The 15,581-nt window shown below is 39.3% G+C and overlaps 1 protein-coding gene across 1 annotated transcript; it reads right to left on the bottom strand.

Annotated features, from left to right (window-relative positions):
• Window positions 1–12,273: 12,273 nt before the first annotated feature.
• LOC110893418 lies at window positions 12,274–13,899 on the bottom strand. The gene is made up of 3 exons (XM_022140529.1): window positions 13,720–13,899; window positions 13,081–13,645; window positions 12,274–12,974 (listed from the first exon to the last, which is right to left on the bottom strand). Exons 1-3 carry the CDS (start codon window positions 13,897–13,899, stop codon window positions 12,274–12,276), a joined length of 1,446 nt encoding a protein of 481 aa, XP_021996221.1.
• Between the last annotated feature and the right edge of the window lie 1,682 nt (window positions 13,900–15,581).

Below are 15,581 nucleotides of genomic sequence, written 5' to 3'. Positions count from 1 at the left end.
GAAATTCCTTAACTCGGATGTTGGATTTCAAGTTCACATGATAGAATGTTAATTTACATTCATATAGGAAGAAACGTGACGCAAAACGGATGAAAAATGAGAGAGTTATTTCCGTTTCGGTAAGAATTAATGGCTAGGAAAAGTGCAGAGCTGACACGGCCGGGTGGTGAGCTGACACGGCCAGGTGAAGGTTCTGTGAAAAATATTATTTATGTGATTTATGCATCGTAGGCTTCGGTATATTATCGGTGGACTACGGTGGGCCTCCCAAACATGATTTCGAGTGTTCCCTTGACGATTATAAGTTGTACACCCAAGTCTAAGCCTCATGTAATTTATATAAGAGTATGATAGATGTATGTAATGATGACTAGGGAGGTGTGTTAATTAAGTTAAGTGAATAGGATGGTATGTAGGTATGAATAATTGGAGTCATGGTAAGTTTAAGTCGTATAAACTAGTATGTGTGATGTGTATAGAAGATATATATATATATATATACACGTATGTACATAATTATGCGAAAGGCGTACATTGTGTTGTAGTTAAATAGATGCATATAAATGGTTGGCGACCTTTTTACGAAGATGTAGTACTTGAATATGTTGAGATTACGGGTTTCCTAACCAAGTTATTATTGAGTATGTTTGAAAGTGCAGGTTTATGAATGTCGGACTTTCGAAGTGTTGATATAGTAATGAAATGATTGAATGTTGGAAGGATAATCGGGTTGAAGTAACTTAAGTGGTTAGAATATGCTATGGACATTTATGTTTGGTCGTCACCACCTACTAACGGGTTAGTTGTATGAGAGTATATGTCATACCCATTTAATTGGGTAATCGAATGCGTAAGAGAAATGAAAGTACGTACACGAATGGAACTAAAATGATGGTTTTATAAGCAAACAAGTATAACGACTAACTTTTTAAAGCTTTGTTGTTGAATGTAGGTAAATCCTCAATTTAGGCGACTTGGAGAATCGGAGCGAGCACGTGTTCATGTTATGTCATACCAAACGCTTCCGCTAGCTTGTTCAAATGTTTTTGGTGCAAAATTTGTTGTATTGGTTCTTAGTAGTATCTTGTTGAACGAATTGTAGAATTGTATCTAGTTTGATTATGTTTAAAACAGGGGTATGCTCGTTTTATGGACGGTTCATGCCCGAATTTTGTTAAAATTAATGCATATATGTTATTGATATCATCGTTTTAAATAGCGAAAAGTTGGACACTCTTAAGAAATTTTTATATTTCTAGTGTCCCTTAGTCGTCTTTTATTAGACGCAAACTCGGGTCCTTACAAGTTGGTATCAGAGCCTAGGTTTGAGGGATTCGAGCAAGAGTATTAGTGCTTGAACTCAAACCGATGGCTCGTGCAAAAGTGTGCTCGCTCCGAGATCACCAATGAGGTAAAATTTTAAATTTTCGATTAATATAAGTATGTATAGTGTGTTACGGTATAAGTTTTAAGGTTCAAGAAGGCTACGGGTGATAAGGCATGTAAAATAAAAAGTCCCGGGACCCATGTAGCTGAAAACGGACTCGGGAAATAATCGGGACAACCCAAAATTGATTTCCAGCGTTTTAATAAAGGAAGGGTCGTCGCCGACGGGCTGTGATGCCGTCGCCGACGCCCTTATGCATGCTGACGGCCTAAGTGGCTGTCTACGGGCTTTTGTGGGCGACACAGGTTTTCAGAGCCCGTCACCGACGGGGCATGAAGCCGTCGCCGACGGCTAGCGGAAATCAAATCCGCAGAAAAGTTTTTGTTTTATTTTGTCTTCGTATTTTGGGTTTCTAAGTTGTTCAAAAGCCTAATGAATGTTCGTGTAAGATCTATATAAGGCCTAGTACGACATATGTGACCACGATCAGTGGATAAGATAGACGGAATATGCTAATCATTTATTAATATGCTATTCATAAGGCCAAGAGCACGCAGGTTATGTGAAGGGTAAGCGCAGTTGTTCAGAAGGGATGATCCATGAATGCGGTCTAGGACCGGCATCAAGGCAAGTAATAAGACGAATTGACCCCTGGTACGTAAACTCAACGCGTGGATGTATGAGATAGTATAATTAGACAAGCGAAAGAAAATTCTAGATGAATATAATAACGACATGGTAAAGAAGTTTTAAAAATGTAACACGTGCCGGAATTTAATTCTTCGGACATAATGTGGCGATTACGCGAAGATACGAAACTAGTACGTGGATTGTGTACCTGGCCAGTACACAAGAAACGTATGACGTTCGTGAGACCGCGATAATTGTTACAGTATGTCCGTTAGAATTGGGTAGCAGGTGGGTGTATGGGTGAAATGAGTAGTAAGACTCTCGGGAGATTGAGAGTACTACGTAAGAGTAAAAAGTGCAGATGATAAGGAATGAAAGACATGAATGAAATGCTTGAATCCGCAAGATGGATTCAAAGAACGAAAGATATGAATGCAATGCTCGAATCCGCGAGACGGATTCAAGGAATGAAAGACATGAATGAAATGCTTGAATATGGATGCAATGCTTGAATCCGCGAGACGGATTCAAGGAATGAAAGGCATGAATGAAATGTTTGAATCCGCGAGATGGATTCAAAGAATGAAAGATGTGAATTCAATGTTTGAATCCGCGAGACGGATTCAAAACATAGGAGGTACGAAAGGTATGAATAATGTGTTAGAATCCGCGAAACAGATTTAAGATATAAAAGACGAAACTAGTCTACATAAGAAGAAGTCGATAGCTTGACCATGTTAAGTAAATGTAAAGCAAATGAGCAAAAGAATGATAAGAATGAAAATATTCGAATGTGTAAGTAATTACGGACCGAACAAGTAAATATTCTTTAAGTGATATGATCCAAATTATGTTTAAACTTTGATATATATATATATATATATATATATATATATATACACATATGAATATATTTATGCAAATGCATTGCATGCAAGAATGGTCGAAAGGATAAATGGGTCATACGGGTCAGATGGCGATCGCCATTTGAACTCAGTAGTTAATGTTTTGATATGTTAAGTTTTGTACTCATAGGTGAGCTTGATGAATGGACATGCAATGTCACTAATCGGAAAGGAAGGATCATCGTAAGGTATAGATAACGAATCAATGGAATTTACTTCCGGCAGGTATGTATAAAAAGGGGTGTAACTTTAATAGGAGGTTAGTACTCAACTAGAAATGGATGTGTCAGAATAGAATGTATATATACAAACCGTAATGCAAAATGTGGAGTGAATTTTAAGATGTTCGTAATGATCGTCGGGAAGTATTGAACTTGAATGCTCGTAACTGTGGAAATTCTGATAGAATATAAGAGACGACAAGTATCGTTAAGAAATGCTAACTTTGATGCTCGGCTTGTTGGCCATGTTCATTTGAACAAGACATTGTTGAAAAGTTTAAGAAGGGACGTTAGTAACGGGATGATAGGGTTTGCTCATGGTGAACATAATGAAATAATGTATATGATATAATGATTGAATGAAACAAATCATAAAAAGTGAAAACGACACTAATAAGAGCTCTGGATCAGATTCTGAGTTTTATGTGATTATGAAAATAAATTACATAATTTAAGAACGTAAGGACAATGCGTACAATCATGTTTAGGTATGAAACAAACTTTTGACCAAGATCCCGAATGTATTCACGTTGTAATGAGCATCGTGAATAAATAGATGGAAAGGTAAGAGTAGTATTGGTCTACTAAGAATGAGAAAGGTTTCGGGGACGAAACCTTCTTTAAAGGGGGTAGACTTGTAACACCCCAAATTTCGTAAGATATATTACAATGTTTTAATCGCAATATTTGACGAAAAGAAATGATAAACATAGATTTCTACCATTATTAAAGTTTTATAAACTATGGAAAGTTTAAAGCATATGTGCACATGAAGTTACCCAAGTTAGTATGTAAAATGAAATAAATGCCATGTTTTAAAAGATAGAGGGGTTAAAATGAAAAATGCTATAAATAAAACACTTGACAAAAATTAGTCAGTGTTTGGTGGAGGGTGTGCGATCGAGAGAAAGGGCAGGGGAAGAACAAAACCCTAATCAGCCTAAATCCATCAAATTGAAAGGGGAATTGAGGGCTAATTGGATGCATGAACCAAGAATGTTGATCCCGTGAGCGTTTCTAATATCAAGTAAGTCAAATTTTGTGGTTTAAGTAAAGTTTGATGAAGTGGGTTTGTGAAAGCTGTGATTATATATGAAATCTAGGATGAATAAGTGTTAGAATCACCTTATGAAATTGGAATTATGCTAGAATTTCAGATTATTTTGAGGTTTATATGTAAACTCACTTGTATGTAATAATGCCATGGAAATGTTGATGAAATGTGTGTTAGATTAGTTGTAGATTTGGTATGGGAAGATGATTATGGTAGATTGATGACATATGAACCTGAATTAGATAGAAAATGGCGTGAAATTGTTATATATGATGACCTTGATAGGATATGGTATGAATGTGCTTGAGATACTTGTACACTAGGCTTGGTAGATTGTACGCACACCAGGTGTTTGATGAAATGCATAGGCGAAACTATCGGATGAGATTTGATGTAAACAGAGAATGAACATGTATAGAAAGAAATGATGATTGTACGTGGCAGTAAAATAACATGAGAAGTGTGCCTTGAACGTGATTCATGTAGAAGTTTCGGTTTTTGCTTGTATGATGCGGTGATAGTATTGATTTGGAAGTTGTTTTTGGCACATGAATGAAATTTAGGTTAATGCGGTAGTAAGTGTCTTATCACATGGGAAATAAAATGCATATGAGATCAATAGTATGATCGAGAATCACAATATGAGTTTGTTAGTTTGGAAGTGTGTATGATGGACACTTGACTTTTGAAAGTCAATAGTGTAGGAGTGTCATGGGTTAGCCTTAGGACACAATTGTATGAGGAGAGAAAATATGAGCTATGTAATAACGGATTATGTGTCATGGATGATGGTAATTAATTTACGTGGAATTGGAACGAGGTAATTATTAGTACGTGTCTTATTTATGTGATAATTGACTAACGAAAGTCAAGTGTAGTATGATCTGAAAATAAGATGAATGAATGTATGTATGATCATATATGCTAATCATGTTGTAATGAACGTGAGGACATGTATGGATATGAGTCATCTCAACATGGACACAAGCATGGAAGGGCAACGGGTCAAGGGTAAACACGGAAGCTATGCACGCACTTGAACGCATGAGGTAAGTATTCTCGGACTCTCTCTTTGGTAATTAAGGGATCATTTGTATGATAATCGATAGTAGTTATGTTGAAATGTGTTGTAATTGATGATATCAAGAAATGGTATTACGTAAGTGATTTCCATAATCACTTCTTAGTTTGTTTAAGTAATATACTATTTAATTATTAAGTTCATATGAAGTTGAGGTCAAATCAATAGATTATTTTGATAAATGCATGAACGGGTCAAATAATTCGTAGATGAATAATAAGCCGAACACGTATAAGTTAAGAAATTCCTTAACTCGGATGTTGGATTTCAAGTTCACATGATAGAATGTTAATTTACAATCATGTAGGAAGAAACGTGACGCAAAACGGATGAAAAATGAGAGAGTTGTATCCGTTTCGGTAAGAAATAATGGCTTGGAAAAGTGCAGAGCTGACACGGCCGGGTAGTGAGCTGACACGGCCGGGTGAAGGTTCTGTGAAAAAAATATTATTTATGTGATTTATGCATCGTAGGCTTCGGTATATTATCGGTGGACTACGGTGGGCCTCCCAAACATGATTTCGAGTGTTCCCTTGATGATTATAAGTTGTACACCCAAGGCTAAGCCTCATGTAATTTATATAAGAGTATGATAGATGTATGTAATGATGACGAGGGAGGTGTGTTAATTAAGTTAAGTGAATAGGATGGTATGTAGGTATGAATAATTGGAGTCATGGTGAGTTTAAGTCGTATAAACTAGTATGCGTGATGTGTATAGAAGATATATATATATATATATATATATATATATATATATATATATATATATATATATATATATATATATATATATATATATATATATATATATATATATATATATACGTATGTACATAATTATGCGAAAGGCGTACATTGTGTTGTAGTTAAATAGATGCATATAAATGGTTGGTGACCTTTTTACGAAGATGTAGTACTTGAATATGTTGAGATTACGGGTTTGCTAACCAAGTTATTATTGAGTATGTTTGAAAGTGCAGGTTTATGAATGTCGGATTTTGGAAGTGTTGATATAGTAATGAAATGATTGAATGTTGGAAGGATAATCGGGTTGAAGTAACTTAAGCGGTTAGAATATGCTATGGACGTTTTAGTTTATACAATATTTTATGTTTGGTCGTCACCACCTACTAACGGGTTAGTTGTATGAGAGTATATGTCATACCCATTTAATTGGGTAATCGAATGCGTAAGAGAAATGAAAGTACGTACACGAATGGAACTAAAATGACGGTTTTATAAGCAAACAAGTATAGCGACTAACTTTTTAAACCTTTGTTGTTGAATGTAGGTAAATCTTCAATTTAGGCGACTTGGAGAATCGGCGCGAGCGCGTGTTCATGTTATGTCATACCAAACGCTTCCGCTAGCTTGTTCAAATGTTTTTGGTCCAAAATTTGTTGTATTGGTTCTTAGTAGTATCTTGTTGAACGAATTGTAGAATTGTATCTAGTTTGATTATGTTTAAACAGGGGTATGCTCGTTTTATAGACGGGTCATGCCCAAATTTTGTTAAAATTAATGCATATATGTTATTGATATCATCGTTTTAAATAGCGAAAAGTTGGACACTCTTAAGAAATTTTTATATTTCTAGTGTCCCTTAGTCGTCTTTTATTAGACGCAAACTCGGGTACTTACAGGTACTCCATGTAGAGACACAATCTTATCAACGTACAATTAGGCTAACATGTCAGAACTGTAAGTTTCCTTAATGGGCAGGAAATGTACTGACTTAGTCAGTCTATCTTCTATCACCCATATAGTATCATTTCCTTTCTTTGTCTTTGGCAATTTGGTGATGAAATCCATCGTCACCATTTCCCATTTTTAAGTGGGAATTTCAGGTTGTTGTAGCAAACCTGACGGCTTTTGATGTTCAGCTTTGACTTGTGTGCATGTCAAACATTTAGCCACATAGGCAGCTATAGACTTCTTCAAGCCTATCCACCAATAGTTTGTCTTCAAATCCTGGTACATCTTATCAGCTCCAGGATGAACGGAATATTTGGAACTGTGGGCTTCCTGAAGGATGACGTCCCGAAGTCCTCCATAGACAGGAACCCATATTCTTCCATTTAATCTTAGGATTCCGTCCTTGCCATAGGATAACTGTTCTTCAGTTACTCCTAGCTTTTCATCAGGATAGTTAGCTTCCAACACAGCTTCCTTTTGTGCAGCTAACAACCTTTTATTCAAACTGTTCTTGATCTCAATGCTCTTGGCATTGATTCTTATCGGCTTTACTCTTTCTTTCCTACTTAAGGCATCTGCGACTACGTTGGCCTTGCCTGGATGATATCTTATCTCACTATCATAATCATTCAAAGTTTCCATCCAGCGTCGCTGCCTCATGTTCAAATCCTTCTGATTGAACAGATGCTGAAGGCTTTTGTGATCAGAATAGATCACACACTTAGTTCCATACAGATAATGCCTCCACAGTTTTAGTGCGAATACAACGGCACCCAGCTCCAAGTCATGGGTGGTGTAGTTCTTCTCATACACTTTTAACTGTCGTGAAGCATAGGCAATGACCTTGCCTTTTTGCATAAGCACACACCCCATTCCGGTGTGTGATGCATCACAATATACTACAAACTCTTCAATTCCTTCAGGTAACGTCAGCACTGGAGCGTTACTTAGCTTCTGCTTCAAGATATCAAAGGATTCTTGCTGCTTAGGCCCCCAATCGAACTTGCTATTCTTTCGAGTGAGAAGAGTCAGGGGTGCTGCAATTCTTGAGAAGTTCTCGATAAAGCGTCTGTAGTATCCTGCCAGTCCTAGGAAACTGCGGATCTCTGTAGGCGTCTTCGGCTCTTGCCAGTTCATGATAGCTTCAATCTTAGCGGGATCTACTTGGATACCACGCTCACTAACAACATGTCCAAGGAACTGGACTTCACGAAGCCAGAACTCACACTTAGAAAATTTGGCATAGAGCTTTTCTTGATGAAGCAGTTTTAGAATGCAACGGAGATGCTTCTCGTGGTCAGCTTGGTTCTTCGAGTAGATGAGAATGTCGTCGGTAAAGACGATGACAAATTTATCCAGATAAGGTTTGCAGACGCGATTCATGAGATCCATGAATGCGGCAGGTGCATTAGTGAGCCCAAAAGGCATCACTAGGAACTCGTAATGACCATAACGAGTCCTAAATGCAGTCTTGTGTACATCTTCGTCTTTAACCTTTGAACCTTTTAAGCTTTAATGTGTCTAAGTCATTTTATTTGGTCTTGGGCTACCCCCATCATCAGCCCCCCAAGTCAGAGGTTTTTGGGAAGTGAGCTCAAAGACTTCTGACTTTTGCACATTTATTTTTATTGCTTAAAGGCTTGAAGGCTTGAGAACAGTTGAGAATTTTTTGAATTTCAAAACTGACAACTGATGTGATTGATGTGTAGCGGTTCGACGGTTTTTTAAGAGGGCAGGTTAATTAACCGCGTGTAATCATAACCCCTATTGGGTTTTATTTTCATTTATTGTTCAAGGCGATTAACAATACTTCTTCATTCTCTCTCAAGTTTCTTCCATATTCCCTCTTCCGTTTTCCAGGTTAGTCCGATTTCTTTGTGCGTTTTATTTTGATCATGGGTGCACGGAAGGATCTTTCTGTTAGTTTTTCTCGCCTCACCCAAGAGGAAGTGGAGAATTTTTGTATCGATTGGGGCATTGGCCTTAAGTTTAATCCGGTTGCACATGCTTGTGATAAATCTATTGATCAATGTCCCCCTGGTTCGATTGCTTTGTACTGTCGACACTTTGAGTTTTCCAACCTTCGTCATCCTTTCTCACTGTTTGTACTGAATGTTTTGGAGTTTTATCGTGTTTCCTTTGGTCAAATTCATCCGAAGGGCATGGCTAGGGTTTTACACTTCGAGGTTTTATGCCGTGCCCTTGGTTATGATCCTTCGTTGCTGTTATTTCGTCGGTTTTTTCGTTTGGCAAAGAATGGTGATTGGTTCACCTTTGAAACATCCAACGTTGATACTTGTCTAATCTCTTCCATGGTTACCACACTTGGTACTTTGAAAGATCATTTTTTCTGGGTCTCTGATTCTATTATCCCCTTCAAAATGGTGTGGAGGCACTTGGATGCCGTTCTCAATGAACCGGAACCTTCCGAATTCGATTTGAATGAAGTTTTTCTTAAAGCCATCCGAGAGTGACCTTCAAGGGTTCATCCCTTTCTTGAACATTTGCTAGTTCTGTTAGGGGTTAGTAAATTGTGGGAAAAGGCCAATCGGGATCCGGTTCTTACGAGGAATGGCCAGGGTATGCTTTTTCCTTGTTCTGCCTTTTTGGAACATCTTTGTTTGATGACTTGTTTGTTTTTTGTTTTTAAAACATTTTGCAGTCATGTCTGCTTTGGACTTTATCAAGAGTGATGATACATCTGACGTTGCTTTTACGGATGCCCAAGCCGCTGAAGGGGATGATGCTGGCTATGTTAGTGTTTCCAACGTTAAGGGTTTTTCTAAGCCTGCTGCTCCCAAGGATTCAACTCGTCGATCTACTCGCCGTTTGTTAAAGGGTGCACCTCAATCCACTTCCTCTGAGCCAGTGGAATTGAGTGATGATATTGAGGCTTCCGAAGGTCAAGGTGTTGATGTGGATGTTGAGAAGGAGAAGAAGTTGGTTATTCATGGCAAGAAGAAAGCTTCAGCCAAGAAGGTTATGACTACTCCTGTTAAGGGGTCATCTGCCAAAAGTGTTGAGAGCTTCGAAGGTCCAGAGGCTGCAGAGGTGTATGTTCCCAATTGGGGGGGTGAAAATTGGAGATAGCTTCAAAGATCCATCTATTTGTGCTGAAGCGTTGGCCCATTTTGCTCCTCCTGGTGTTCGAAGTGCTATTTCTGAGATGGAGGCTGATCATCTTATTTCTAGAATGATGCTAAGTTCCTGCAACCTTTCAGCCTTGTTGGCTGAAGGTGTTACCCGTTTTGCAAAGTATATGCGGGAGTATGAGGAAGCTTCCAAGAAGAAGGAGAAGATGAAAGCCTCTATGGCTGCTATGAAGAAAGAAATTGATGGTTTTTCTGAGAAGGAGCTGGCTTGGGTCAAGAAGGTGGGTGAGTTGACATGAAGGCACGAAATTGAGATAAATGATCTCAAGAAAGGCTTTGAAGCCGATCGGTTGAAGCTAAAGGCTGATAGGGAGGCTTTGACTGTTCAATAGAGACCCTTTGATGAAGAGAAGGAAGGCCTGAAGTCTTTGGTTGCTCAAGCCACCGGTGATAACCAATGGCTTATTGAGCAAGGTTTTCAGCAAGTTGTTACTTACCTTCTTCACTCCAAGGAGTTTAACTCTGCTCTTGGAGAGGTATATACCAAATTGCTCAACTTGGGGAAACATCAAGGTCTCATTGCCGGTTACAAGTTACATGAGTCTGGTCATCCTTTAGAAAAGTCTCCCTTATACCGTCCTGAAGCTTCTGAGGTCTTCAAGGGTTCCGTTGAGCAGATGGAAAGGCTGACTTACCCGTATGTTAATCAGGTTTCTATTTGTTTTGGTAAGCCCCTCTCTGTTTTGCAGGAACTAAAACCGGATGGTCTTAATGAGAATGTTTGTGCTGAAGTCCTCGGCTCCCTTTCAAGAAAGCGGTCTTTCTTAGGAGATAGTGAAGATACCGTTTCAGGAGGACCTGATGCTTCCAAGGATGCGAGCTTGGAAGGTTCGGCAGTGGGTGGTGATGGTGGCTTGAAAGCTAAGAAGTCAAAGAAAGCAAAGAAGGTTAAAAGTGATGGTTCTGGGGCTTCCAAGCCTCCTGCTGATGCTTGACGGACATTCGTAGCTTTGTTAGCACCGTTGAAAACAATTTATGATTTGTAATGTTAACTTAAACAATTTTAGGTTTCATAGGAACCCTTAATGTTCCTGTTATGTGGTTGTGGTTAGGCCTGTATGGCCATTTGAACAATTTCTAAGTCTACAAGTCGTTAGGGCTTGTTTTAACTTTGTTTGGATGTTTGGAAGTCTTTTAAGGCTTCCTTTATTATGCTACTAAGTTTTACTATTTGCCTTGTGTTATGTCGTTTATGCTTGTGTCTGTTTGGTAAGGCAGCTTGGTTGGCTTCAAGCCTTCAAGGCTTCTGGCTGTCATATATGTAGGTTGAAGCCTTCAAGGCTTCTGGTTGTCATGTATGTAGCTTGAAGCCTTCGAGGCTTCTGATTACTACTTTAGTTTCATGACTTGGTTAATGCTTTAGTTTCATGACTTGGTTTATATTTTTGAGTTTTGGGTTATGTGTAATCTTTTTGTTCATGATCCTTAGATTACTTCTTTTCCTTGTGGTTTTGTCTTTGTTGGGTTTGTATTGTCTTTATGTTTTTCATACCTTAAAGGGTTCAGTGTTGTAGTCACTTAGCCTTGTTATTTTTAACAAGAAGACATAGCACCTATCCTATTCATTCTTTTCCTTATTTTGATTTCGTAAGCCTGCTTTTGATATTTTTCTAAGGCTTAAGGAACATTTGGTGTAGGCTGTTCGGACCCGTCTATGAGACAACTTTGTTTTTTAATTATAAGTCTCATGGAGTTGTATTGATTTAGGAACTCACCCGTTATATAGGTCCATTCAACCCTTGAACATATTGAGCGATATGGCCTGGGAGCTCATCCCCTTACATGGCCCTTGCCATGGAGTTTCTTGCTAGGTTCTCAACCTGATTTTAGGACAGAAAGACAAATTTGATAAAACATCCTCATTCATTCAAGAGATATTGTGTTACAAAAGGTGATCAACTCTTGAAATACAACTTTGTGAAATACAAACCAATCTTTCTTGATTACACATGGAACATCTTAAGGGTTTTTCCATTCTAGTGTCTTGGAAGCCTTTTACCTTCTGAGTCTGCTAGTTTATAGGATCCACCCTTGTGTACTTGAAGGATTGTATATGGCCCCTCCCATTTTGGGCCAAGTTTTCCTTGGTTCTCTTTTTTACTAGCCTCATTGTTTCTAAGCACCAGATCTCCTGACTTGAAACGTTCATTCTTGACTCTTTTGTTGTAGTAAGCTTCCATTTGTTGTTTGTACTTGGCCTCTTGAATTGCAGCTTGGTCCCGTGCTTCCTCTAGGAGTTGTAAGTTCAACATGGTCCCTTTTTGGTTTATTTCGGGATCCATGTTGATGGTTCGTTCTGGTTACAACTCCTATTTCAGCTGGAATCACGGCTTCAGATCCAAATACCAAGCTATAGGGTGTTCTTTTGTGTCTTGTTTTTTCGGTTGTTCTTATGGCCCATAGAATACTTGGCAATTCTTCAAGCCAATTGTTTTCATACCTTCCCAATCTGGCTTTGATCCCTTCAACTACACTTCGATTCATCCTTTCAACCTGACCGTTTAACTGTGGATATGCCACTGAGCTGAAAACCTGAGTGATTTTGTATTCTTTGCACCAAATGCTAAAAGGCTTCTCAGCAAATTGCTTTCCATTGTCGGTGACAAGCACTCCCGGTAATCCATAACGACAAATGATGTTTTCCCAAACGAAATCAATGATCTGTTTGCTCGTGATTTTTGCAAGTGGTTTAACCTCAGGCCACTTGGTGAAGTAATCTATGGCCACCAACAAGAACTTCACTCCACCTTTGGCTGGCGGGAATGGGCCAACGATGTCCATTCCCCATTTATAAAATGGCCATGCTGAGGTTATTGGGACAAGATCATGCTTGGGATTCTTTGGGACTGGTGCATGAATTTGGCAGGAATCACACTTCCTTAATTGCTTAGCTGTGTCTCGGTGCATGGAGGGCCAAAAATACCCAAGGTCCAAAATGAGCTCCGCATATACCTTCATGAACCTCTTTGACCAAATACTGGCTCTGTTCGGGACCAACACATCTTAGCAAGGGTGCAAGGTAACCCTTCTTGTAGAGGATTTCGCCTTGCAACACGTATTGCCTAGACTTGATTTTAACCCTTTCAGCCTCTATTTGATCAGCAGGTAATTCACCATTTTTAAGGAATTTCTTGATTGGAGTCATCCAATTGGGACCTTCTTCGGTGATTACGTCTTGAACTTCCAACTCTTCGATTGATGGAGTTTTCAACACTTCTACCAACACCTTTTTAGTGAGGTGGGCAAAGGTGAGAGAAGCTAATTTGCTTAGAGCATCAACTTTCTTATTTTGAGACCTGGGAATTTGTTTGATGGTACACATTTGGAAGGTGTTCATCAACTCCTTGGATTTTTCCTTGTATTTCTTCATATTTGGCTCTTTTGCAACATAACTGTCGTTCACTTGACTTGACACTAGCAACGAGTCTGTGAAGACTTCAAGCTTTTCAAACTTCATTTCTTTAGCCAACCTCAAGCCGGCTATCAGCGCTTCGTATTCAGCTTCGTTGTTGGTGGTCTGAAAATTAAATCGAAGAGCATACGTGAATTCTAACCCTTCTGGGTTGATCAGAATAAGCCCGGCCCCTGAACCTTCAACGCTTGAAGCCCCATCAGTAAAAAGCTTCCAGGCTTCAAGGTCTGAGGGTCAGTGGCAGCTGTGTTTACTTCAGTGATTGTTTGCTTTGGGACTTCTACAATGAAATCAGCCAAAACTTGAGCTTTGATGGCTTTAAATGGGACATAGGTGATGTTATGTTCACCTAGTTCCATTGCCCAATTGGCTAATCGTCCCGAGTTTTCTAGTTTTTCAAGCACACTCTTAATAGGTTGGTCAGTGACCACTTGTATAGGGTGTGCTTGGAAATACCTTCGAAGTCTTCTAGCCGTTTGGACTAGGGCTAGAGCAAGTTTCTCCAAGGGAGGATATTTGATTTCTACTAATTTTAGAGTTTTGCTGAAGAAATAAACGGGTACCTGAACTTTGTCTCGTTCAATGGTGAGGACCGCACTTATTGCTTCTTCAGCAACTAAAAGGTATACAGAGATCAATTCTCCCGTTTCTTGGGCTGCAATGTCTGGGAGTGAAGCTAGGTGTTGCTTCATCTGGTTGAAGGCTTCCTCAGCCTCTTCGGTCCACTTGAAATCCTTTTTGTCAGAGCAGCCTTTGAGGGTTTTGAAAAAAGCAAAGACCTTTCAGCCAATTTTGAGGTAAAACGCTTCAGGGCAGCAAGCTTCCCATTTATTTCTACCTCTTTTTTGTTTCGTGGTGGCTTAGGTTCAAGAACAGCCTTCACCTTGTTCGTATTGGCCTTTATACTTTGTTTTCCAACAATGTGTCCCAGAAACTTTCCCTCTTCGAACCCGAATGAGCATTTTTCAGGGTTGAGCTTCATGTTGACTTTCCCTAGGTTCTTGAATGTTTCTTGGATGTCGTCAAGCATTTGGTATTCCGTTTTGCTCTTGATTACCAAATCGTCGACATATGCCTCCATGTTTCTACCAATTTGACTGGCAAAGGCCTTGTCAACCAGATGTTGGTAGGTTGCACCCGCGTTTTTGAGGCCAAAAGGCATCTTTTGGTAGCAAAAGATCCCCTTGTCCATGTGAAAGGCAGTTTTCTCTTCATCTTCTTTCTTCATGAGAATTTGATGGTAACCCTTGTAAGCATCAAGAAAACACTTGAAAGGGTAACTGGTGAGGGAATCAACCTTAAGATCAATTTCTGGTAACGGGTAACAATCTTTAGGACAAGCCTTGTTCAAATCCTTGAAGTCTATGCACATTCTCCAAGAATTATCGGGCTTTCGAACCATGACTGGGTTTGCAACCCAGGATTGATACTTGACTTCTGGGAGAATTCCAGCTGATACAAGCTTTTCAACTTCTTGACATGCAGCCATGCTTCTTTCGGGTGCTAAACTCCGTTTCTTTTGGACAACAGGCTTGACATCTGGTGGTATTTTCAACTCATGTTCAGCAATGCTTCGAGGGATGCCTGTCATAACTTCCGGGCACCAAGCAAAGACATCACTCTAATGCACAACAGCTTTTCAAGATATGAGAGAGTTTCTTGTGAAAGGCTTGGGTTAACCCTTATCCTCTGCTCAGGATACTTAGGGTTTATGACTAGCATTTGCTTGTCTTCTTCGCTTTTGGGACTTTCACCTTCAACCATGTAGGCCTCTTGGGTAGGTTGAAGGGTTACAATCCCTCTCTCGGTAGGAAACTTGACCGTTCCATGACTAACAGAAACAACCATGTAGAATGCATACTGCCCCGGCCTTCCTATGATCACGTCATAGTTTGAAGGTATATTGATGACTACAAATGTGAGAGGTTGGACTCTCTCCTTATGGCCTTCACTGAAATGGACATTAAGGGTTAGTTGCCCTAAAGGCTTGAGGGGTATGTCGGCAATACCTTTTTTGGAGGTCCCGGAGGGTTGAAGCCTT

Source organism: Helianthus annuus, chromosome 12, assembly GCF_002127325.2.
Source record: "Helianthus annuus cultivar XRQ/B chromosome 12, HanXRQr2.0-SUNRISE, whole genome shotgun sequence".
Lineage (NCBI taxonomy): Eukaryota > Viridiplantae > Streptophyta > Magnoliopsida > Asterales > Asteraceae > Helianthus > Helianthus annuus.
Note: the sequence above shows the minus strand (reverse complement) of the source record. Positions and strands in the feature narration are given on the sequence as shown.